Genomic DNA, 25,465 nt, shown 5'->3' with positions numbered 1-25,465 from the left:
TGTGGGTCTGATTTTTCACCTCGCGGCTTCATAAGTTGCTGCATTTCAGCTAGAAGTCGGCGACCGCTTCGCCTCCGCACCCGGTTATCTTGATCAATGTTTGTGTTTTCCGTTTGTCTCGAGCTTTCCTCGGGCTCACAAAGTGGTGGCCTAGCCTGAAGATGTGAGCTGAGATTTGCGAGTGGGATGAGGTGTGGAGGACGACATTGTGGAGATAAGAGAAGGACATACCAGTATGAAGAAGTATCAACAAGGCTCCAACGCTAAGTTTGTGGAAAGCACGTGAGGGATGCGCTGGAGGTATGGGACATATTTCTAGAGGTCTGCAAGAGGTGTCGTGAGAGGGTTTTTAGGTATTTTAGAGGCGTGAAGGGGTTCTGGGAGGGTGGAGCTAGAGGGACGCGAGGGAAGCGAGGTGGGCTAGGAGTAAGTGTTATTAATAGATGGGGGGAGGGTGGGTCTCAGAGACCACTTTCCCATAACATAGAAACCGGGTCTCTTGGACCCTTTATAGGCACCGAGAACTGATGCCTGAGGTGCGTCTTCTTCACCTTGGACATCGACGCCAGACGCCCAGCATCAGGAAAAACTGTTTCTCTATATAGATAATCATCCTCTATATAGTTGTGATAGTGGGTCATAGCTCTACACAGTCTATGGCCAGCTATGATAGCCATAGAGACCAATATAGAAATCATGAAGGTCTATATATTACCATAAAGTTTGGTAAGCATATTTGGAGGTAAAACAATTAAGTAAGAAGGTATCGCATTTATCTAATACATTATCTGAAGTCCAATCTATAGGAATGGTTGTTGTGCCAAAGTTCGGAACAAGCTGACATGTCTGTCTAATACAAGACAGTGGAATAACTTTACCTGGCAATGAACCATCTGAAGAAAGTAAAGGTTTCTTGACAGTATACATCTCATGATAGTCTTCTGCTGCAGATTTCAATGGAGTATACCACTCAACATATGCCAAAGGGTCTTTAGTCCATGCAGGTTGAATAGACCCATATACTTGTTGTGGCAGACGAAATATAATCTTCAACCTTCCAATACGTGTTCCTATAGTTTTGAAATTTTCATACAATTTTTCAACAGATATATCATAATATTACTCACCTGTTAAACCAGTGCTTTCACAGTCAGGATCATCCATGACTACAACTGTATCAAAGCGTCCAGCTTTATGAGAAACAGGTGGCTGTGCTTTGACAAAATCTGCCTCCTCCAATTGATCAAAGTCAACGTCATTGCCTAATGACTCTAGACAGAATTTGAATCCATGATAGATATCAATATGACTAAAAGGAAGATCCATGTTCCTGAGCTGCCCGCGTGAATGAGAGTGAGCCAACTGAGAGTTGAGATAGGTGATGAGATCTTTCTTGAAGCCTTTGCAAGAATGATTCTGCATGACGTCCAAGATATTTTGGTGAAGGCGATGAGGACGTTTAGTGAGGATGACTCTATGATCTCTAAACCTTGAGTGGGAAAACTCTTCTTCTTCATCCTCCATAGACATCTTGAGATAGCTTTGAAATGACGCTACTTTCTCTCTTCTAGTTAGCCAAGAGATCATTTGAGGCCTTTCATTTCTTCCATTGGAAGCGTACCACCCCTCTTTACAAAAGTCAATATGAAACCTCTCAAACATCTCCGTGTTATAGTTGTCTGTAGTTCCGAAGTTGCGTATGTTCTCCAGGTAGTGTTGCAAGGAATGGAATTTGGGAATATTGAGATGGTCTCGGATACCCAGATTAATGATGACTTCCTTGTGAAGGTGAAAATCTTGTAAGGCCTGTTGCATATATTCCAGAGTGTCGTCATCATGAGTGGGATATTGGGCAAGATAAATGAAATCAAGGAGGGCACGGTATGCCTGAATGACGCCTCTTGGAACTTTGCCAATTAAGCAAGCCAATAGCACTCTAGCCATATTTTTCCTCTCTTTTCCACCGACTTGACCCAAAGCAGACCAGCCTTTATGGAAGTGATGGACGCCATAAGAAGGAGGGAGAGTTCTAAGTCTGTGATCCAGTTCTTCTTCATCCATAAGCTCCTGACACCACTCGACCATGTGCTTGAATATCCCTTGATACAGTTGATGAAGTACGTCAGATGTGATAGCCAAGTGAATATCGCAATGAGGGAAGTCCAGCCAAATGGTTCAAATATGCCTCCAGCTACATCCTGAGACATGCACTGTTTACGAAAGGCAGAGTCGGTCTTTGTGGAGATGTTGGCATGGTCAATTACTGATGAGGTCCAAGGTTGAGTACGTCTGGCAAAATGTTGTATTTCAGCCAATTCATCCGCTCTAGCCCTACACTTGGGACAAGTACCGTACTTGGTACAGGTACCAACGTTGCTCAGGATAATCTGCCACATAGCAAGCTAGAATGGGAAAGACCAGGCGAACAAGACCATCTCCACCCACCACCTCTATTCCTCTTCTTCCTGCCTCTTTCAGCGGTTCCAAAATGATCCTGCAGACATTTTACCTTCTGTTGTTCCTTCTAAAGAGAAAGAATCTACGCCTAGTCCTGGTATGTCTTGATTTTTCTATTAAAAATATGTCCATCATACGCTCATTATATCTTAGATTCTAGTGACCAAGATGGGGCCAATGAGGGCAGTGGTGATGAGGGTGCCAATGATGGAGATGAAGATGTATCAGCGGAGAGCACAGGTACTAGAAGGAGAACAAATGGGGTGCGTAATTTTTTTTTGTATAGCCTTCAATGCTGACTACCTATATAAAGCTTATTGAGGTCAAGGATGAGCCCCAGGAAGATAATGGGGAGAGGATTCGTAGGAAAAGAGTACGCAAAGGTGACACTAAACTACCTACTACTTTAGCTTCCTTGAAGAAGGATGGGTGCGGTCCCTTGGTTGATCTTGCACACCAGCTACTTCGTATCAAGATAGCTTTGGTGAATGCTTTTCCAGGCCCTTCAGTGGATGTGCAGGACTCCTTTGCATGGGACTGCATCAAAGAAGCGGTCAAGAATCCAGGCTCTCCCCTAAAGCCAATGTTTGACGCCATTTGCCAAGATCCTGTTTTGAAGAATAGAGCTCTAACTTATGTGAGTGTTTTAGTTTTGGTCGCACCCCATGCTTACTTGTTTCTAGGTGTGGTCTGGTGCTAGTCAGTTGAGAGGGGAGCTGGTAAGAAAGGCGAGAGAGAATGTCATTTTTCTATTGCAGCAGATGAAACCTAGGGATATTGGTGCGTAACTTACTTAAAAAAAAATATCTACTGATTTCAAGATAGGTGAAGTCGCTTCATGGCTTGTTTTCTGCCAAAAAGGATCCTTTTCTATGTGGTGAATTGGATCTCAAGGTACGTCTCTCATATCTACAATATTACGAAACTTAAGTATGTTTTAGAACAAGACCTTCAACAAGAATCTACCATTTCGTGCAGCACTCTTGCGCCAGCTACTCATTAGTCAATTTTTTCAAGGCGCGGTATCAGAAGGTTTGCTATATAAGGATGAGTTTGAAAAACTCCCTGATAACCTTCTTGCATTAATTGCTACTGCGGTAATGAAGCCTTTCTGTGGATTTAGCTATAGCTGATTTTTTTTTCAGGCTGAATGCGCATTCAAGGGTATGCTCACTGGCTCCCCAGTAGTCATAGAATTCAAAGAGCCAGTCTTTCAACCAAGGTGAGTCGCACTGTTGTGTAGTATAGTTTGATGTCAACTAATGTTAGATTTCTTTAGACACCAGTACTATATGCTGAAGCTGGCTGAATACAGACAGAAATCTCCCATGTATATGGAGAAACTACGTCATGATCTGTGGACAGAGGTTGGGTAAAAGCGCTTCTTTCTTCATTTTATATATAGATATATTGGGCTAATAATTGCTACCATAGGGAGGCATGTCGCTTTGTGGTGAGAGAGGATGAGGAATCTGGGTCAGAATTAGATTTTGATGCCATGGAGGCGTCTGCTAGAGTACAAACTAATGCTCCTAGTACTACTTCTGATGTTGCTATTGCCTAATAGCATTGAAATAGGTGCTTTTATCTATCTAATATGAATATGTGCGGTTTGAAAAGCTACAAAGCGTCTCATAGACAGTGAATTCAACTACTATACCAAGATTTGGATATAGCATAGTCAAGTATAGTTATGTATAGTTATGTATAGTTTTAAATTTGATTGACATTGGTTGTGTATGATAGTAGTATATATTTACAATACACTGTATGTCACTATAGAGCACTATACATAGGTCTAGTAAGCCTGCAAAATCAGGCACTTGTCTATATGGGCTTTGGGGCTATAGAGACTATATAGTGTGCTATAGTGCTATGGATGGCTATATAGACTTACCATATTTTCCTGATGAGGAACGTCACATTCAAAATCTCCAAAAGCGTCAGATATATTTACGACTCCGCCAACATGGGTGCCAGCCCATAAAACCTTGAGACACATATCAGCAACACAATGACCTTCGGAGCGAGCAAGGCTCTACAATTCGGCTTTGAAGTCCATGGGAGATAATTCGCTGCTGACTATGTCGGCCCTTGGGTCACTTGCACCACCAGCGCTTGTAACAGCGACGAGGCGGAATAAGTTTCCAGGCTCAGATAATGGCGCTCCGAGGGTGTGGTTTGCCAGATCTCGCTGAATGTGTAGAGGTGGTCGTAACACCATGCACTCCTCGTGAGCCACCTTGTAAGCACGCTGGCTTACTAGAGTTCTCATAATACATCAGTGAACCAATGAACATATTACAGCTGATTCCAAAACTATGCGGAATCGCCAAATCAAAACTTGTGCGTCGGAAATGCCCGGACAAGGACCCCGTAGGCACCTGAGTGGACATTTGTAGTAGCACTACTAGGTGTACATCTGCGATTCACCAAAAGATAATGTCGTTGCTATCAGATTCTTCCATACTTGAATTCAATTGGGCTACATTCATTATTCACCTTGATGCATACACTAAGATTACTACTCAAAGCAATGGCAAAGCCAAAACCAAGGAAGTGAAATCTATGAAAGTCAAGGAACTCATCTTTCAAATCCCTGAGCCCAACTTGTAACATTTTGAGTATTTAGATGATCAACATGAAAAATGTGGAGAAACTTCCAATTTCTACTACTCAAAATGAGGTATGTTGCAGCGAGAATTGGTTGTGTGATTATTGTGGCTGACGAGGACAGATTGTGGGTGATACTGCAAGCCAAGACAGCAAAGCATCAGATGATGACAAGATCACAGTTGTGGATGGTGCTTGTAGACAGAGCTTGAGCATTCGAGAGCATAGGCAGAAATGTGTTTGCGATTGAGATGTAACCACCGAAATGTGTGAAGAAGTGTTTGCATGGACACAAACACACCACGATGAGAGTGCAATTCATGCTGTAGCTTGTCAAGATAGATAGTAGGATGGTGACAAAGGGTGGCAGTGATGAAAGCAAGATCATTGATGGTGAGGGTGCGATGTCAACCCATATTCTTGCTGTGGATACTCCAAGAAAGAGCTGTAAAACTTTGTATACAAGAGTCTTTTTTACTCCAAGTAGATGGCAGATATACTTGATGGAGTGCCCATGTCGACATAGAACAGGTATTCGAGCTTTTAGATCATCTGATTTCAAACAGTGTGCAGCAGCATTGTCAGACAATGCAGACTCAATGTTATAATTAAGCGCTGCAAATCTCTCACCCATGTGCTTACGGGGTCCTTGTCCAGGCATTTCCAATGCACAAGTTTTGATTTTGCGATTCCACATAGTTTTGGAATCAGCTGTAAAATATCATATTAGACCATAGTACTGTATACATTCAACCTGAGGTTCGTCACAGCATCGCTGACACCCCGAACTGAACTTATTTCATGTGACATTCACAAGCATCTGGCGAGGATGAACCTAAAATTGTGACATCTGGTTCTCTCTGCTAAAACAAATTCTAACTCTAGTAGTGCCTCCTTATTGGTCGCTTCCCTCGATACCTTCACCCAGTGGGGGAAATCATCTCATGATACTGGTTGGCAACACCATCCATGGTTCAGACCTGGTGAAAATTGGACATGGCCATTTCCATGGAGGTTGATGGATTTGTAAGTTTTGAGTAGTCAGTAGACTCATATTGATGGAAATTGAAGTTGTGCAAACACTTGTTGAACAATCTGTCTACAATTTGAGCAGTACAGCATGTTCAATACTGCAAGAATCTGACATCCAAGACTTGTGCAGCTCAACTGTCCTTGTGTTCATTTAACTGGTCCAAGGTCTGTGCATAATACATATCTCATTGCTCAAGTATTTTGTACTTCGCCACACTTGATCCAACTTCAACATTTCAACAGTTCCACTTACCTGGAACTTGGAGTTTCAATGAACTCTCCTCTCACCATCATCAGTGCCTTACTCCTGTAAATATCCTATTCCTATTGTACACTCATTTGTGTATTCTATCTATGTTTCCGACTGTGCATGGACTGCAAATATGGTTGAAGTTCTCATGAAGTTCTCCAGTGGCACGTTACATTAGCTGGGCACCAGGTTATGATAGTTTTGGACAGAAAAGCTGGCACAAATGAGTGCAGGTGGTTTTTATTGGCATGTTTCATATTGTATGCCATGTTGAAATACATTGATTTTCATATATTTGCGTTGAAGCAAGCAAGATATCAAAGGGACACACAGTTATATTCAGATCTATGGAATTCTATCTAGTAGTCAATGCATCAAAAAGTGTACACCAGTGCCAATGTGCATCATTTTTGCAGCTATGGAAAGTGCAGATACTGACATGTTTCTACACAATACAAAGTGCATGGCTGCGCATGGAAATGGCCATGTCAGATTTTAACTGGGGTTCAAGTTCAGAAGCACATACAAACATAGATCAAAAAAATGCCGACTGGTGATCTATCTGATCAATTGAGGTAGCATAGAAGTCAATCTGACTCGGAGTCCTTCAGCATAGTCCGACCACCTCAGCAAACCTATCTATCTTAAGTTTGTCACAGGTCACAGCAGCGAACAAACATGTGAACCTACCATTATGTCATGTCACACCATGACCCCCGTGAACCTAAGGTCGAATGTATACAGTAAATAACTTACTGCTGAGGTCATGGTAGTTTGCTGGTGTACACCAGTGGTGCTCTGTACAAATGAATTCCTAGCTTACTGAAGGGGAGCCCCATCTGTCCTCTTTACTAAGAAGGAAATATGGGAAGTATAGGTGGAATTGCAGTGAAACTACACTAGATGATTAGTAACCATTGAGGTGAACTCAATGAAAGTGGGTGCAAATCAGATGACAAGAAACCACTCTCTATGTTGGGTCTAGATATGCCGTGCGATATGTTTGACCCTTAAGGGAAGCAAGGAAAGCAAGGATCCACTGAATGATGCTAATTAACCCTGGTGAATGGCAGTGAAAGCACGCTAAAGGTGTGCGCGGGAAAGCGAAGTGCAAAAGTGTGTGAAGTGCAGGAAGGTAGTGCAAGCGGTGCACAAGTGTAGAAGACATGAACTGAGACTGATGAAAGACGACTTGTGATGATAATATGATGGGAAGGCGACAGAAGACTGATACTGATATTGCCACTAGCTAGAGACTGCTGCTAGGGCCTATGATGATGACAGATACATGCATTGCATGGAATTAACTGCCAAGTAACATGGTGGTGGTTGATAGGTCAGGTGTAAAATGAACATGAAGGTATATAAGTTCTAGCTAAGCGCTTTCCCAGGGCTCGGACCTGAATAGGGAGCACTCTAAGTGTATAAGTGAGGTAAGGTAAGGGTCCATAACAAAATAGGAGTGTAATATGCCAAATATAGTCAGATAATGAAAAGGGACATACCAAGGGACTGGTTGGATGATGGATGGATGCTCCTGGATGCTGCGCTGTAGAGACTCGATCCTGAGTAGCCTCACAATGGCATATATTGCACTGTAGGTCGAGTCTACAATACTATGCATGCAACACGACACTAGCGCGATAAACGCGACGTTCACGCGACGCGCGCGACTTAGGCGACACTTCCGCGACATAGGCGACACTTGCGCGACTTGCGCGCGCTTTAGGCGAATTTTCCCACGCCTAAGCGCTATAGGGCGCCTGACTTCCCACTGTGTTTTCCCATGTCCAACCAAGTTCCCAGGTATGCATTTCTCCATTTATCATTTATTTCAACATCGTACCATGTTTATTTTCACTTGGTACACATTTTTCATTACACATTTTTTTACTTTACACAACACACATTACCACGGACCACCATCATCATAGACAGTCACCATCTCCGAGTTTTTATTATGTTTTGAATAAATCATCGCAAGCCCTAGTAGCAGTTAGCTCTAGTGGCCATATCCGCATCAGTTGTCTTATCAGCATCTCAGTACACGTCTTAACATCTCACTATTGCTCGCATACCGCTTTCACCCAGTTCCGCTTTTCGACGCGCGACTTTCCCGCGCTTCGCGCGCCTATAGCGCCTTTGTTCCTGCGCTTTCGCCTTATCACACGCTTTGTGCATTCCCCCTAGAGTTGACCAGTGGATATTTGCTTTCTCCGCTTCCCCTAAGGGACGAACATATCGCACTCATATTTTCCTCCCTTCAACAATTATATCAGCTGCACCCTCAGCTGAGTTGAAGATCCTTCAGCGCATTGTAGTGCACTTAAGCATGAGAAAGCGTGCAAGGTGTGCACACGGGAATGCTGCGCGTTGTGCAGGAAAGCATTGTGCCTATGGTGTGTTTTGCAGGAAAGCTGCGCATGATGTGCAAAGTTGGCTGAAGACACAGTGGAAGTCATATGCAAGTCATGCAGTAAAGGCCCGGGCCAGTTGTCAAAAGCTGTAATATGGGCCCATATCAGCCTGCAGAAACTTGAGTCTCTACACCATTGTCTTACTAGGATGTGAAAGGCAATAAAATCACCAAATATTCACTATCCTCCATGGTCAATGGTTCAGACAAATACCAACATTTGATAATGTGGTCGTTCATGGGGGTGCAAATGTAGATTGCATTCTTCTTGAGCAGATTTACCAATGACTTAAAAGGGGTGAGGATCTAAGTGAATTCTCAGGAACAGTATCCGTTAACTGGCTTGATGCAGTGCTTAGGAAACTCAGAAATGGACCGAATATAGACTTACTGGGAACAGCCAAATTGATAACTGGTATGATGCTTACAATACTACAGATGGCAGATGACAATACGTGGTGAGTCAGAGCAATATCTCTTGGATACTCCTTATTCTCACAATCAGGAGAGATCAAACTAAGAGGCAAATACAATTGAATCAATCAAATACGTGGCTTCGAAACCAACCTTCTGCTGCTCAGGATCTCACGATGAGTAATGACACAGTCCAGATTCAGAAATACACCCTCATGATGTAGTCTTAAGTGACTGTCATATCCCGTGCCATGGACCTATATCCCATGATATTCCCATGCCTTCTGGACGCACATCCGAACCTCCATACCCCCTGTCCAAGCCTCCATACCTCTGATCTCTGTCTGTCCAGATCCCTGCACCCTCGCACATGCACACATCCACATATCCTCATCCACGCACCCCCATACTTCCACATATCAATACTCCCATATTCCAGACCTACATCTGATAACATTCCCATGCCTTCCGGACATGCATCCGGACCTCCATACCCTTATCCATGCCCCCAGACTTCCAGTCCACTATTGGCCCAGATCCGTTTACCTTCGCACATCCAATATCCAGACACCTGATCTGATGTCCAGATCTGTACCTTCATATCCAGATCTTCGGATATCATCTGTACCCATCCCCAAACCCAGAACCTTAAATCAGTGTCTATCCCCTTATGGTGATCCCCTTGACTCCGGACTTTGGTTATCTGTACTTCCGTCTTGCTGATTGATCCTTGTGCATACTTCATCTCTGAGTTCATTTACTTATGTTCCGTCTCACTTACTAATGTGTTTCCACATGCTCATACATAGCCTTAGTCCCTCTGCCTACTGATCCTTTCATATGTCCTCCAGTATATAAACCCTTGTACAACTCCTAGAGTCCTTAGTTCAAATATCAACATAGACTTGCTCTCTCACATCTTAGATTCTGCTCATTCTTGCCTCCATCCGAACTTGAGTTCTCTCTCGTTCACCTCCAGTCTTAGGATTGACTCCTTTGACTTATTTCTGACTCTACCTTAAGGTAGTCTTTCTCTGTTCTGCTCCTAGTCTCGGACTTCGTCCGGACTAGCCTTTATGCTACTCGTCCGATATCCGGAAGTCATCTGGATTGACTCTACAGTACTCGTCCGTTCTTCCGAACGCAGTACTTTAGCCTTCCAAAATCAAGGGCAGTACTCGTGTAAGGGGCACAGCGTATGAGCTGAGGCCAAGCCCTTCGGATCCGATACCTTTGAGCACGTTCTTAACAGTGACCAACATCAGAAAAAATCTGGTGCTATATCTCTAGCACTTATTGTTACACAGTTTACATAGCATGAGCCAATATTAGGCAACCATTCATAGCCTTCATAGCACCCATACCATATGGTTTAGAATATGTAATACACACAGTATGCCACTTCTGTGTTATAGCAGACATAGCCTGCCCATAGCATATGGGTTGGGGTATATACCCACTGTATATCTCAAACTCTTAATATTGTTGAATAAAGTATCAGTCTTATTTGTTGTTCTTAATTGTTAAAAATATGTGAATTCTCCCCACAGAAGTGATTTCCTGTGTCTTAAAGAAAATGAAGTGAAACTACACTAGACGACTAGTAACCATGTACTAGCTAGTATAATTTGTTATAGCTCAGGGAAGACTTGAAGAAGGTCCGTACGTCGTGGGAAACAGTGCCAAAAGAGCGGAGGAAATAAGCTAATATTTACTCAGATTTTCACACATTCATTTATATGGTCTCAAAAGAGGAAATTGTTATTATCAGAGAAAAACTAGGCCCCTTTATATACTACTCTATGAGTGGCTATGCAATTACTTATTATAGAAAGATGACTCATCATGACTCAGTATGAGTCATAGCGAAAATGACTCAGTGTGACTCAGTATGACTCATTCACTTTATTGTCCAGATGTTCACTTAAAGATTACCACTATTTTGGAACTGTCCAGAAAGTATGACTAATCATTCAAACAAAGTGTAGATTATGTAAGTAAAAATATGACACTGCTCAGATGGTGACTGTGCAGATGTTAAGATGTTGAGATGTTACCACGAACATAGCTCATTAGGTGTGAAAATGTACGAAAAAATTCCAATAGGCGTGGGAATATGCTTACTAACGAAAGGATAAGGGTTTTTAACACAGTTTATTGACCATGATAAGTCAATAATATGAATAATAAATTCATTTGCCTATGAAAAATCATCAAGAAATTTATAATAAAATGTGATAAAACTGTAGAAAAATTAGAACTACCATTGTAGGGTGTAGTAAGTATGTAATTTGATATATTATGCATCTGTGACCATGTACGAAACAAATTTTGTGTGTGTCAGCGTATCAGTGTGTTGACTTTGTCAATGAATATATGGCAGTGTGTGAGAAGGTATTCACAACCAAGATCACTTTGACAGTATTCAGCTATTTAATCCTAGTATTTTTACTGACCACAATTTTGCCCCAAGCATTGGCACATTTACTGAAGCTAGTGTCCTTGCTTCCTACCCCATACAGCCAAGTCAGCTTCCAGCGCATCCTCCGAACATAGATGCTGATACTCTGCCAATGCGCTGTAGAATGTCAACTCCATCCTATTATCACTGACCATTTCCCAATTATTAGTACCCTAGACCTACAACCAGAATGCATCAACCCGTCACTGCAATCAAACTTCAGAAATGTTGACTGGAAAGAATTTAGAGAAGCCCTATCCACTTACCTAGACACATCTCTACCACCTGCTGACATCCAAACCATAGATCAATTCCAGCAAACCTTCACACACCTCACCCAAGCAATCACCATATGTCAAACAATGGTGGTTGTCAGACCTAGATGTCAAACAAAAGCAGAACAACCCAGAAACTGAATCAGACAGTAGCTTGAGCATAGACTCAAGCTCTGAGGATGATGTAGATAATGCAGATGACACCAACAGTACCGATGACAAGAATGAGGATGAGGACAGTCTGATCAACTCAACTGGAACCTCCTTTGCACTGCCCATGTACCATACTATGTCCATCCCTTCCCTCAACACTCCAAACTCTTACCCACAACTGCCACTAAACAACCATCATGTCTCAAGACTCTGACATCTCTGTCCTTCAAGACCAAGTGAGGGAACTGGAGTCACAGGGTCTGTGCCACAGAATCGAAGGTCTGTGCTGCAGATGCACACTGCACAATGACATTAAGCAAGGTTGATGCTATGAAGAAGAAATTAAATTCACACACTGGAAAGAAAAAGAGTTGTGCCCTCAATATCAATGCATGCTAGTTAACATCAGCTCAAGGACTCAAGGAATGTAAGGAGCAAGAGATGGTGAAAGAAGCAGCTTAGAAGGAGGAAGCAAAGGAACATGCTCTGGCCAGAAAGGCAGCATAGGCACCACAACAGGCAGCAGTGCAGGGTGCTGGTGCAGTGGCGTGTTTTATGGCTCATTTTCTACCAAGAACAAGGATGATCTTATTGATATTGCAGGTGCCCTCCAAATTACCACTGCAGGGACCAAATCAGAGCTCTTGAAACTTAAAGCCATCAAACTTAAAGAATACTTTGAGTCACATCCAGAACTCAAGACTAATGAATGCTTTGCAGGCCTTTTTGCCAGCCACTCTTGCACTGGACAAAAATGGACCTTCCACAAAGGCCCTTCTAACAAAACTGATCAGAATGTCCCCCCCACCGCACGCCCTCATGTTGATATCACTCCTTCCATTACTTTGTCACATGCAGGACCATCCTGTGAAGTGCCATTTGCTTCATCTTCTCGCAATCTTCTCCCAAGTATACCTCCCACTTACTCTTCCACCTTCCATACTAACACATTTAATCCATACTTAGATAGTGATATACTGTCCAGTTCCAGTGCACATTATTTTTCGGCTACTCAACTGCTGCTACAGTTGTGGACAAGCAAACTTGACAACTTTGTTTTTGGCTCAGGGAAAATTTTTGTCATCAAACTGAGCATGGGAACAGATTCAGATGGTCAAACTATGTCTAAAACCTGTCTCATTTGTATTTTCCCACGTATTTTTGGGCTGGCCAAATTTTGGGCCATTTTCAACAACATGTATCTATGCCTACACTCTGTCCAGTACTGCTTCTATTGACATTGTGGCGCGCTGTGAGACCTGGCATGCTGTGAGACCTCACGATGCTGTTTTGCTTTTGAACTACCCATTCCACTGCTTTTCTCATGAGACCCAATCAATATGCACTCATAAAGCACCACAAACGGTTGATAAAACAACAGATCACTTCAGTTGGGCAAGCATCGAGCTGTTTCCTTGCACAATTTTTTGCATCTTCAAAGGTCTTTTTTGGGACTTCACAATAATGATATTTGCACCAACCCCAGTACTGTGTATAAGATTCTTTCAGTAACAAATGGACATTGAATTCAAACTCACTCACCATTTTGATTGGGTTCAGTTCACAATGAAACTTCAGCAGGAAAATATACTCATGCCCAGCCTTTTTGATGAGGGTCTCAAGCATTGATGACTGATTTGCAAAGTCCTCTTGCTGGCTGAGAAGACAAGCCATGCATCAATTGGTGCTCTCCCATGGACAGATGGGTGAGCACTTAGCTCACAAGCCACGAACATTGAATCCATGTTCTTCAAGAACTTGCTTCAAGCCTTTAGGACGGCTTTGTATTGAGGCCATGTATGTTGAGGAGGATGAGATGAAAAGGTGGAGAAAAAATGAAATACTGTTGTTAGCCAGTTTCTAGTGAAGAGGAGGTGAATGTATTTCGTGTGCACAGTGTTATGTGGTTGTGGGACACGAGATGATATCAGTATGATGAGTGAGGAGGAAATGACTGCAACAGCGAATTTGATCGTGATGGTCTCCAGCCACCCAATGTCGTGTCCAATTGGATCATGCCAACCATCTCGAGTGACCCATGCCTCCCAGAGTCCGTTCCAGTATAGACCGATCCCTGTACCAGTAGAAGTGTCAACTCAAATATTATAGTCCCATGTGGGGGGTCTAGGAGAAAGGAGACAGGGACCATGGTCATGCTCGAGTAAGTTGAGCCACCATTTGAGGTCAGATCTGACTGACTTCCACATATAGCGAGGGATGAAGTCCGTCAGGATATCTGCAATCCACCAGTATAGCGCAGATAGGTAGGAACGGCCATGTAAAAATACAAAGGCGCAGTGAGTGAGGGTGCCATTGATCTTTTCAGCTGCTTTTTTGGGAACTTGGTGAGAGTGGTAGATGTCCAGGAAGGAGTGAAGATGAAGAATATATTTGAGGTGTTTAGCTTCTAGAAGTGCGACAGAGTAGGCAGGAAAGTCGAATGTGTAACCCACATAGTCCTGTACATCAGCAAAGTCGGATCCTTTGCTTTTGTGCCAGGGTATGTTGATGGGACCGATGTAGTCCTTCGCTGATTGGATATCATAGTGGTACAGAAAAGGAATGCCATTGGAGGTGCCGATAAATGGTCCCTCTGGATCTGGGATTCGGACAACGAGGAAGTCATCAACCCATTTCCATGTGGGACCAATGTTCATGTGGTTCCAGATGTCCACGGTAGTTGTCACGAGTTCCAAATACAAACCATTATTCTTTCTTGAACACTCGTAAGACACCCATTAAGCGCCCGTCACAAGCGCCTGTTGTTAGCACTCAGTCAGCGTCTGTACCTATAACTTTCACAAACCCTAACCCGAACTTCTCTATTCCGTTAGCGCCTACTACTTTTATCTCCGACATCCCTGATTTCGACTTCCTTACTCAAGCGATCAAGTCACGTGACTCTAGAACCTTCGAGAACCATTGCACAGCTATCACATGTTCCATGACATCATAGGTAGTTATATTTAGATCATCGTACGATTCCCTTTCCTATTTTATGATTGGCTAGTTAGTTCAGATTCAGATTCAGTCTCCGTTTCAATATATGTATATAGGTAGCTCATTATAGTCAGTAGTTCTCCAGTTCAAACCTCTTTTGTATTAGCTCATTGCTAGCAATCCTAAGACGTACCTGCTATCCTCTATCTTTTTGTCGTGATACCTTTGTTTGAGTCCTAGTCTCTGCCCCTGCGTTAATTCGTTATAAGGGTTGTGACATTAGGTTTGAACTATAGGGGACTCCGACTCCACGCATTACCGCTTGCACCTTTTTCTCTTTGATCTGAGCATCTTGCGATTATCTGCGATCCTCAATCAAACAGAACCGTTACACGTTTTACATTGCCCGGCTTAACAGCTGCGACCCTTGATTCTATCACTCTCCCCTTTGCTCGCTTGAGCGCATTCATACCTATCCGTTTCGTAGTTAGTAGTCCTATACCAGGCCCTGCCTTACATTGCAGCCGCCAGTATACGGAGGTGTTCACGACATTAGGTGTGTCACTACAACTTTGAGTGCTGGCCCAAGACCCTGCCTGCTCAACGTTACTATAACTTCCTTTTTTACCTATCACTTTTCTTCGTACGATACGTAGGCTACTCTACCCGAGTATTTAGAGGAATTTCCTAGTCCAGACTCGGTCGCTTGTAAGCTTCGGCTGGAAGAGCACCTTGGCGTTCTAAGTTTCCCACTTGGCGAGTATAGTTGTTACGTACACATCTCTTTTAGTTAGTATCTAGGGAAGAGTCAGTTGGGTTTTACCAGGACCCTTTGACCCTGAAGTACGAGGTAGATCCGATCAGATATCGGGGACCGCTTCAGTTTTCCAGATTACATATCTCTTTTCCATCTTCCCTTTTCATCATCTTTCCCTTCCGGAAGAGCCGTTACGACTAGCTCTTTACAGACATCAGTAAATTGGGTTCCAGAAAACAACTGGTACTATGTCTGAACCATCCCCACCAAGAATGCCTAACAGCAGTGAAGAGTTTGTACAATACGTACAAGAACAGATCGCCGCAAACAATGCACTGTGGCAAAACCAAGTCACGGCTCTGCAAAACAAGAATGACGAGCTAACAACCAAGAATGAAGATCTAGCTCTACGGATTCAGATGCAACAAGCCGAGATCGACAAACTCACCGCTTCTCCATCCCTTGGATCATCTGCCGCCTCTACCACAGCCTCAATCAAGATGGCCAAACCCACAGAATTCACGGTGTAGAGACTCGATCCTGAGTAGCCTCACAATGGCATATATTGCACTGTAGGTCGAGTCTACAATACTATGCATGCAACACGACACTAGCGCGATAAACGCGACGTTCACGCGACGCGCGCGACTTAGGCGACACTTCCGCGACATAGGCGACACTTGCGCGACTTGCGCGCGCTTTAGGCGAATTTTCCCACGCCTAAGCGCTATAGGGCGCCTGACTTCCCACTGTGTTTTCCCATGTCCAACCAAGTTCCCAGGTATGCATTTCTCCATTTATCATTTATTTCAACATCGTACCATGTTTATTTTCACTTGGTACACATTTTTCATTACACATTTTTTTACTTTACACAACACACATTACCACGGACCACCATCATCATAGACAGTCACCATCTCCGAGTTTTTATTATGTTTTGAATAAATCATCGCAAGCCCTAGTAGCAGTTAGCTCTAGTGGCCATATCCGCACCAGTTGTCTTATCAGCATCTCAGTACACGTCTTAACATCTCACTATTGCTCGCATACCGCTTTCACCCAGTTCCGCTTTTCGACGCGCGACTTTCCCGCGCTTCGCGCGCCTATAGCGCCTTTGTTCCTGCGCTTTCGCCTTATCACACGCTTTGTGCATTCCCCCTAGAGTTGACCAGTGGATATTTGCTTTCTCCGCTTCCCCTAAGGGACGAACATATCGCACTCATATTTTCCTCCCTTCAACAATTATATCAGCTGCACCCTCAGCTGAGTTGAAGATCCTTCAACGGGTGATAAAGATTCCATCGATGCCAAGATGTGGGCAACACAAATAGCGCTCTATATGACGCAATGGCCCAGCATCACAGAAAGGCAAAGAATTTCGATCATGCTTTCGTTCATGAAAGGATCTGCTGCTAAATGGGTGCAGTCCTACATTGAAGAACATGCTACTGGAACTCTCACCATGAAGAAGTTAGATGAAGACTTCACCGCCATGTGGGCACAAGAAGACCTTGAAGGCAAGGCAGTTCGGGAATTGGATTCCTTAAGACAAGGATCCTCTACTGTCCCAGAGTATACAGCTACTTTCAAACAAAAAGCTGCACACACCAGGTTCTCCGACTATGACTTACGTCAGAAGTATAGGGCAGGACTTCAAGACCGCGTCAAATTACAACTTGCTCATATCGCCTATAAGGACAAGGACAACATGCAGAAATTGATAGAGCATGCAATTCAAATAGGACGAAACTTCGAGGAGTTAGATGCGGAGAAGAAGAAGACTTCTTTCTGGACCCCTAACAGGTCCGCGAGGAACTTCAAACCAAGGGCTGGTCCCAACAGAGACAGTAACGCCATGGATGTCGACGCCAACAAGCAGAGAGGAGCTCCCAAACCTCAAGGAAAGACTGGTTCTTTCAACTGCTATCGCTGTGGTGAAGAAGGACATATGGCAAGAAACTGCAAGGGCACTCCAAAAGCGCAAGTGAAGGCTACTGAAGTGCCAAAGGAAGACTCGATGCCCCAATGGTTTAAAGATTATGTCAAAACCAAAGGAGATAAGGGTTTTTAGAGAGGTCTGAGTTAGAGTCTGCAGACTTGGACCCGAACAATCGTTTCTCAATCTTATCTACGTTCTCGGATGTAACAGAAGTATATTTGCGATCGAAATCAGAGCATTTTTACATTCCGATTACCCTGAAAGGGAAGAATCGACAAGCAGACGTAAAAGCACTTGTGGACTGTGGTGCATCAACATTATTTATCAACGAGAAGTTTGTGAAGAAGAACGATGTAATATGCCGTAAATTATTAAGGCCTATTCCGGTTAAGAACATAGATGGTTCTTTAAACGCCGCTGGATCAATGACTCATTTCGCCGAACTAAGTCTAAAGATCGGTAACCATGTAGAAGACAAAGCAGCCTTCATGGTTACAGACTTAGGAAGCGATGATGTCATTATCGGCATTGACTGGTTAAGATATCATAATCCGGAAATAGACTGGAATGCAGGACAGTTTTCATTATCTAGATGTCCGCTTAAATGTATTACAAAAAAAGAACGAAGACAAAAAAATAAAGAAAACAGAAAAGTACAAAAACAGACAGATGTGGTTCCAGATCTGATTCCCACAGAAGAGGATGATGATGAAGACATGAACACAAGAAAGGCAACCTGTGAAGAGGTAGAAGACGAGGATAGTCCTGAAAGATGGATTAGATATAAAGCCTCGGTTGCCACGGAGCAGAAGGTAGCAGAAGAAGCTACAAAGAAGAAGAAGTCTGTTGAAGAGATGGTTCCAGACTGGCTTCACGATTACCTGGGAGTATTCTCAGAAGAAGAGTCCAAACGATTCCCCGAGAGAAAGAAATGGGATCATGCTGTGGATCTTAAAGATGACAACGATCTTCCTCTGAATGCGAAACCTTATCCCTTGTCACCAAAAGAGATGGACACTTTGAAAGATTGGTTAAAAGCCGAGACTGCACTAGGACGTATTAGAGATTCACAATCTCCAGTTGCAGCACCTTTCTTCTTTGTGGCCAAAAAGGATGGCAAACTGAGACCTGTTATGGACTATAGAAGGCTTAATGAGAAGACGGTTAAAAATGCGTATCCGCTACCGAGATCTCAAGACCTAATTGATGCCCTTACTGGTGCCACAATGTACTCCAAGATAGATGTACAATGGGGGTATAATAATATTCGGATGAAAGAAGGAGATGAATGGAAGGCAGCTGTCACGAATTCCTAACACAAACCACTATTCTTTCTTGAACACTCGTGAGACCTCTAGAGACGTTAGTAAGACACCCGTTAAGCGCCCATCACAAGCGCCCGTCATTAACGCTCAGTCAGCGTCTGTACCTATCATATTCACAAACCCTAACCCGAACCCATCCTTTACGTATCCAAACTTCTCTATTCCGTTAGCGCCTACTACTTTTATCTCCGACATTCCTGATTTCGACTTCCTTACTCAAGTGATAAAGTCACGTGACCCTAGAAACCCCGAGAATCCTTGCACAGCTGTTACACGTTTCATGACATCATAGTGTAGTTATATTTAGATCATCGTACGATTCCCTTTCCTATTTAATGATTGGCTAGTTAGTTCAGGTTCAGATTCAGTCTCCGCTTCAATATATGTATATAGGTAGCTCATTGTAGTCAGTAGTTCTTTAGTTCAAACCTCTTTTGTATTAGCTTACTGCTAGCAATCCTAAGACGTCCCTGCTCATTATCTTTCTTTTGTTGTGATAACCTTCGTTTGAGTCCTAGTCTCTGCCCCTGCGTTAATTCGTTATAAGGGTTGTGACATTAGGTTTGAACTATAGGGGACTCCGACTCCACGCATTACCGCTTGCACCTATTATCCTTTGAAACTTTGTCCAGCCAAGTTAGGCTCGATAAACGTTCAAACGATCCGTTACTCTTTCATCAACGTTCCACGTGTTCTTTAATCCTTGACTTCTATACTCATAGGGTCAACGGTTAAACAACAAAACCATTCTATATTGCCCGGTCTAAACAACCGCGACCTTTGATTTCATCACTCTCCCCTTTGCTCGCTTGAGCGCATTCATACCTATCCGCTTTCGTAGTTAGTAGTCCTATACCAGGCCCTGCCTTACATTGCAGCCGCCAGTATACGGAGGTGTTCACGACATTAGGCGTGTCACTGCAACTTTGAGTGCTGGCCCAAGACCCTGCCTGCTCAACGTTACTATAACTTCTCTTTTTACCTATCACCTTTTCTTCGTACAATACGTAGGCTACTCTACCCAAGTTTAGAAGAGTTGTCTAGCGATAAGTCCTACGCACAGATCCTACCGAGGATTTAGAAACGCATCTAGTCGAGAACTGTCGCTTGTAAGCTTCGGCTGGAAGAGCGGACGTGTCCTTCTAGTGTGTTCCCTTGGGAAGTGTTGGCAAAGGCACCTAGTTTCTCTCACTTGGCGAGTATAGTTGTTACGTACACATCTTTGTAGTTAGTATCTAGGGAAGAGTCAGTTGGGTTTTACCAGGACCCTTTGACCCTGAAGTACGAGGTAGATCCGATCAGATATCGGGGACCGCTTCAGTTTTCCATTTACGTATTACTTTTCTCACCTTCCGTTTTCATCATCATTCCCTTTCGGATGAGCCGTTACGACTAGCTCATCATTCATCATTCCTTTTCGGGTAGACCGTTACGACTAGTCTACCACCAGTCATTTGTGAATCGGGTTCCAGAATACAGCTGGCACAATGACAAGAAAAACGTATTCCTTACAAGAGTTCAATGCAATGGGAGAAGCGCTCAACGGAGAGTCCCTTCGTATGTTACCGTTGCGGAAAACCAAATCACATTGCAAGAAATTGTAGAACTCCGTCTCCACAGAGAGAGACAACAACACGACCTCATAACATTCCCGCGAAAGAAGACACCCTTTCCAAGTTGGTTCATAGAATCCCTAACTCACGGAGAAGTTAGAGGAGAAGCACCTAAGTGGTTCAAGGATTTGGCCGCTTCACCACAAGGCAAAGAGTTTTTGGCAAAAGAAAAGGCCGAAAGAAATCAACCGCCGAAATGGTTTAGAGATTGGGTAGCTACTAGGAAAGAAGAAATCCTAGAAGAACCAGTAGAAGAAGACGTGTCTGGAAGCAGATATTCGATTCTATCAAACTTTGCGGATGTAGAAGAAATATACCTACGATCGAAATCAGAACATTTCTACATTCCAATAACGCTGAAAGGAAAGAAGAAGACTGCGGACGTTAGAGCCCTTGTAGATTGTGGGGCGTCTACTTTATTTATTAATAGGAAGTTTGTGTTGGACAATGACGTTCGGTGTCGTAAATTATTAAAACCTATTCCGGTCAAGAACATAGATGGTTCTTTAAACGCCGCTGGATCGATGACTCATTTCGCCGAACTAGGTCTAAAGATCGGTGACCATGTGGAAGACAAAGCAGCCTTCATGGTTACAGACTTGGGAAGCGATGATGTTATTATCGGCATCGACTGGTTAAGATATCATAATCCAGGAAATAGACTGGAATGCAGGACAGTTTTCGTTATCTAGGTGTCCGCTTAAATGTATTACTGAAAAAGGAGCAAAGACAAAAAAATAGAGAAAACAGAAAAGCACAAAAACAGGCATATGTAGTTCCGGATCTGATTCCCACAGAAGAGGATGACAATGAGGATATGGACACTGAAGAAGGCGACCTGTGAAGAGGTAGAAGACGAGGATAGTCCTGAAAGATGGATTAGATATAAAGCCTCGGTTGCCACGGAGCAGAAGGTAGCAGAAGAAGCTACAAAGAAGAAGAAGTCTGTTGAAGAGATGGTTCCAGACTGGCTTCACGATTACCTGGGAGTGTTCTCAGAAGAAGAGTCTAAGCGATTCCCTGAAAGAAAGAAATGGGATCATGCTGTGGATCTTAAAGACGACAATGATCTTCCTCCGAATGCGAAACCGTATCCCTTGTCACCGAAGGAGATGGACACTTTGAAAGATTGGTTAAAAGCTGAGACTGCACTAGGACGTATTAGAGATTCACAATCTCCAGTTGCAGCACCTTTCTTCTTTGTGGCCAAAAAGGATGGCAAACTGAGACCTGTTATGGACTATAGAAGGCTTAATGAGAAGACGGTTAAAATGCATATCCGCTACCGAGATCTCAAGACCTGATTGATGCCCTTACTGGTGCCACGATGTACTCCAAGATGGATGTACGATGGGGGTATAATAATATTCGGATGAAAGAAGGAGATGAATGGAAGGCAGCCTTTCAAAACGCCTTTTGGTCACCACGAACCAACCGTAATGTATTTTGGGTTGACGAACTCTCCAGCAACTTTCCAGACCATGATGAATGAGATATTCAGAGATTTAATAGACGGCAAAACAGTGGTCGTTTATATCGATGACATCTTGGTCTTTACGAATGGAAGTAGAGAGCAACACCAGAAAGTCGTGCGAGAAGTACTCAAACGATTAAAAGAGAACGACCTGTTCTTGAAGCCTGAGAAATGTAGCTTCGAGCAGTCTAAAGTCGAGTTCCTTGGGTTGATTGTGGAGAAGGGCAGTGTGTCTATGGACCCCGTCAAGGTAGAAGGAGTATTGAAATGGCCTGTTCCCAAATGCATAAAAGAGATACAAGCATTCATGGGTTTTGCCAACTTCTATCGAAGATTTATACTTGGGTTCTCAGACATTGCCAGACCAATGAATGATTTGCTGAGAAAAGATGCCAAATGGGATTGGACAGAGAGACAGCAAAACGCTTTCGACGAGTTAAAGAAGCGTTTTACAGAAGCTCCCGTCTTAGTAATGCCAGATGTTGAGAAGAAAATGAAAATAGAAACCGATGCTTCAGATTATGCAACAGGAGCAGTTCTATCTCAACTGATGGAAGATGGCCTATGGCACCCAGTGGCTTATTACTCAAAGTCGATGAATGATGCAGAGAGAAATTATGACATCCACGACAAAGAGTTATTAGCAATCATTCGTGCGTTGGAAGAGTGGAGGCACTATGTGCAGGGAAAACCCCAACATGTGGAGATCTGGACAGATCACAAGAATCTCGAGTATTTTATGACGAGTCAGAAGTTGACAAGAAGGCAAGCCAGATGGAGTTTGTTCCTGGCGGAGTATGAATTTACGCTCCAACATAAGCCTGGTGTAGTCAATGACAAAGCTGATCGTCTATCTCGGAGAGAAGACCACAGAGGGGGGGTAGAAAAACGATAATTCTGACCGCATTTTGTTGAAACCAGAATTTTTCAAGATCAATGCTGCTAAACGAGGCCAAATTCTCATAGAAGGAGAAAGCTCGCTCATGAAAAAGATAAGAAAGAGCACAGAACGAGAGCCCGAAGTAATGAAAGCGCTAGAAACGCTAAAAGCAGCACCGGTACAATTGCGCAGAGGAATCGAAGAATGGAATGTTGAGGACGGATTGGTGTTGTTCCGAGGATTGGTATACGTTCCAAATGATAAAGAGATCCGCCGAGAGATATTGGAGTTGTTTCACGACTCTCCACCGGCTGGACATCCTGGACGTGCCAAAACCTTAGAATTGATTTCCAGAAACTATTGGTGGCCTTCAATGACGAAGTATGTCCATGATTACGTAGACGGTTGTGATCGATGCAAACAAACGAAAGTGTTCCCAAGTAGACCAACGGGACCTTTACAGCCAAATGAAGTCCCAGAAGGACCTTGGCAAACGATCTCATGTGACCTGATGGTGGACTTGCCAAAGAGTGAAGGATGTGACAGTATATTCGTTGTCGTGGATCGATTTTCGAAGCAATCACACTTCATTCCCACCACCAAAGACGTAGACTCGAAGGGAATTGCCGAGCTATTTCTAAGAAATGTATGGAAACATCATGGTACACCAAAGAAAGTGATTTCGGATAGAGGAACACAGTTCATCTCAAAGTTTATGGGACAAGTATCGAAAAGATTAAGAACGAAATGGTCTGCCTCGACCTCCTATTATCCCAAGACAGACGGACAAACAGAACGTGTAAACCAAGAAGTTGAACAGTACTTGCACATGTTTGCCTCGTACAGACAGAACGATTGGGTATCTTGGCTGCCAATAGCAGAGTTTTCACACAACAATGCAGTCACAGTAACCGGTCACAGTCCGTTCAAAGTCCTCTACGGATATAATCCCAAATTCACAGTATCACCGAACTCTACATCCCTTATTCCCGCTGCCGATGAGAGAGCCGATCAAATGAGAGAAGCAAGAGATGATGCAGGAAAACACTCTGAAGATGGTTAATGAACGCATGAAACGCTTCTATGACCGAGGAGTTAAAGACGCACCTCAGTATCAAAAGGGAGACAAGGTCTGGCTAGACGCAAAGAACATTAAACAACGTCGTCCAAGTCAAAAGTTGTCAGATCGTCGTCTTGGGCCCTTTGAAATACTAGAGAAAACCGGTGAAGTGAACTACAAATTGAAATTGCCAGAGAGCTACAAGATTCACCCGGTTTTCCATGTGGAATTGCTTACTCCATATTACGCATCTCAAATGATCCCTCATTCGCAACCCACCCGACCACCTCCAGACATTGTTGATGAACAGGAAGAATTTGTCGTAGAAGAGATACTAGATAGCCGACAATTCCGAGGAAAAATGCAATACCGAGTAAAATGGGAAGGATATCTGATAGAAGAGTCGACATGGGAGCCAGAAGAGAACGTTAAAAACTCCCCGATTCTAATTGCGGAATTCCATAAAAAGAATCCCACGGCTGCTAAATCCAAACGAATTCTTGGATCTATTTTGGATACGGATGCATTCAAACAGTGGAGAGAGAAAAACATCCGACCATCCTACATTCGCGATGACGCTCATCCTAGAGAGGGGGTAATGTCACGAGTTCCAAATACAAACCATTATTCTTTCTTGAACACTCGTAAGACACCCATTAAGCGCCCGTCACAAGCGCCTGTTGTTAGCACTCAGTCAGCGTCTGTACCTATAACTTTCACAAACCCTAACCCGAACTTCTCTATTCCGTTAGCGCCTACTACTTTTATCTCCGACATCCCTGATTTCGACTTCCTTACTCAAGCGATCAAGTCACGTGACTCTAGAACCTTCGAGAACCATTGCACAGCTATCACATGTTCCATGACATCATAGGTAGTTATATTTAGATCATCGTACGATTCCCTTTCCTATTTTATGATTGGCTAGTTAGTTCAGATTCAGATTCAGTCTCCGTTTCAATATATGTATATAGGTAGCTCATTATAGTCAGTAGTTCTCCAGTTCAAACCTCTTTTGTATTAGCTCATTGCTAGCAATCCTAAGACGTACCTGCTATCCTCTATCTTTTTGTCGTGATACCTTTGTTTGAGTCCTAGTCTCTGCCCCTGTGTTAATTCGTTATAAGGGTTGTGACAGTAGTGTTGGCCACTTCCCCTTGGATACTGGCTGCGGAGGATGCACCGAAAGGGAGGTTATGATCTATATAGAAGAGATCGTGGAAACGCACCACCAAGTAGCATTTGTGATCAGGAAGCATCAGAATCATGCGATAGGCACTCTTGATGTCTAAAGAGGCTGCTTGAGTGCCTGGAGGGGCGGAGGCAACCTGTGACAAAGGTAAGCGGAAGCACTTGAAAGGAGAATAGATCAAGGGGGATCAGGAATGGAAGAAATGTGAGCC

At 43.4% G+C, this 25,465-nt stretch overlaps 2 protein-coding genes across 2 annotated transcripts; one reads left to right on the top strand and one right to left on the bottom strand.

The window, feature by feature from the left end:
• Window positions 1-711: 711 nt before the first annotated feature.
• DFJ58DRAFT_714946 (uncharacterized protein) lies at window positions 712-2,061 on the bottom strand (the record flags this gene model as incomplete). The annotated part of the gene is made up of 3 exons (XM_041384075.1): window positions 712-1,070; window positions 1,128-1,416; window positions 1,558-2,061. 3 exons carry the CDS (start codon window positions 2,059-2,061, stop codon window positions 712-714), a joined length of 1,152 nt encoding a protein of 383 aa, XP_041247237.1.
• Window positions 2,062-2,297: 236 nt separating this feature from the next.
• On the top strand, window positions 2,298-4,021 carry DFJ58DRAFT_867239 (uncharacterized protein; the record flags this gene model as incomplete). The annotated part of the gene is made up of 10 exons (XM_041394203.1): window positions 2,298-2,364; window positions 2,501-2,554; window positions 2,611-2,720; window positions 2,771-3,094; window positions 3,141-3,176; window positions 3,283-3,351; window positions 3,399-3,554; window positions 3,603-3,679; window positions 3,737-3,829; window positions 3,892-4,021. 10 exons carry the CDS (start codon window positions 2,298-2,300, stop codon window positions 4,019-4,021), a joined length of 1,116 nt encoding a protein of 371 aa, XP_041247236.1.
• Window positions 4,022-25,465: the final 21,444 nt, after the last annotated feature.

The sequence above is a fragment of the Suillus subalutaceus genome, assembly GCF_016647625.1.
Source record: "Suillus subalutaceus strain FC151 chromosome Unknown DFJ58scaffold_21, whole genome shotgun sequence".
Lineage (NCBI taxonomy): Eukaryota > Fungi > Basidiomycota > Agaricomycetes > Boletales > Suillaceae > Suillus > Suillus subalutaceus.
The sequence above is the reverse complement of the archived record's forward strand: the minus strand, read 5'-3'. Positions and strand labels throughout refer to the sequence as shown.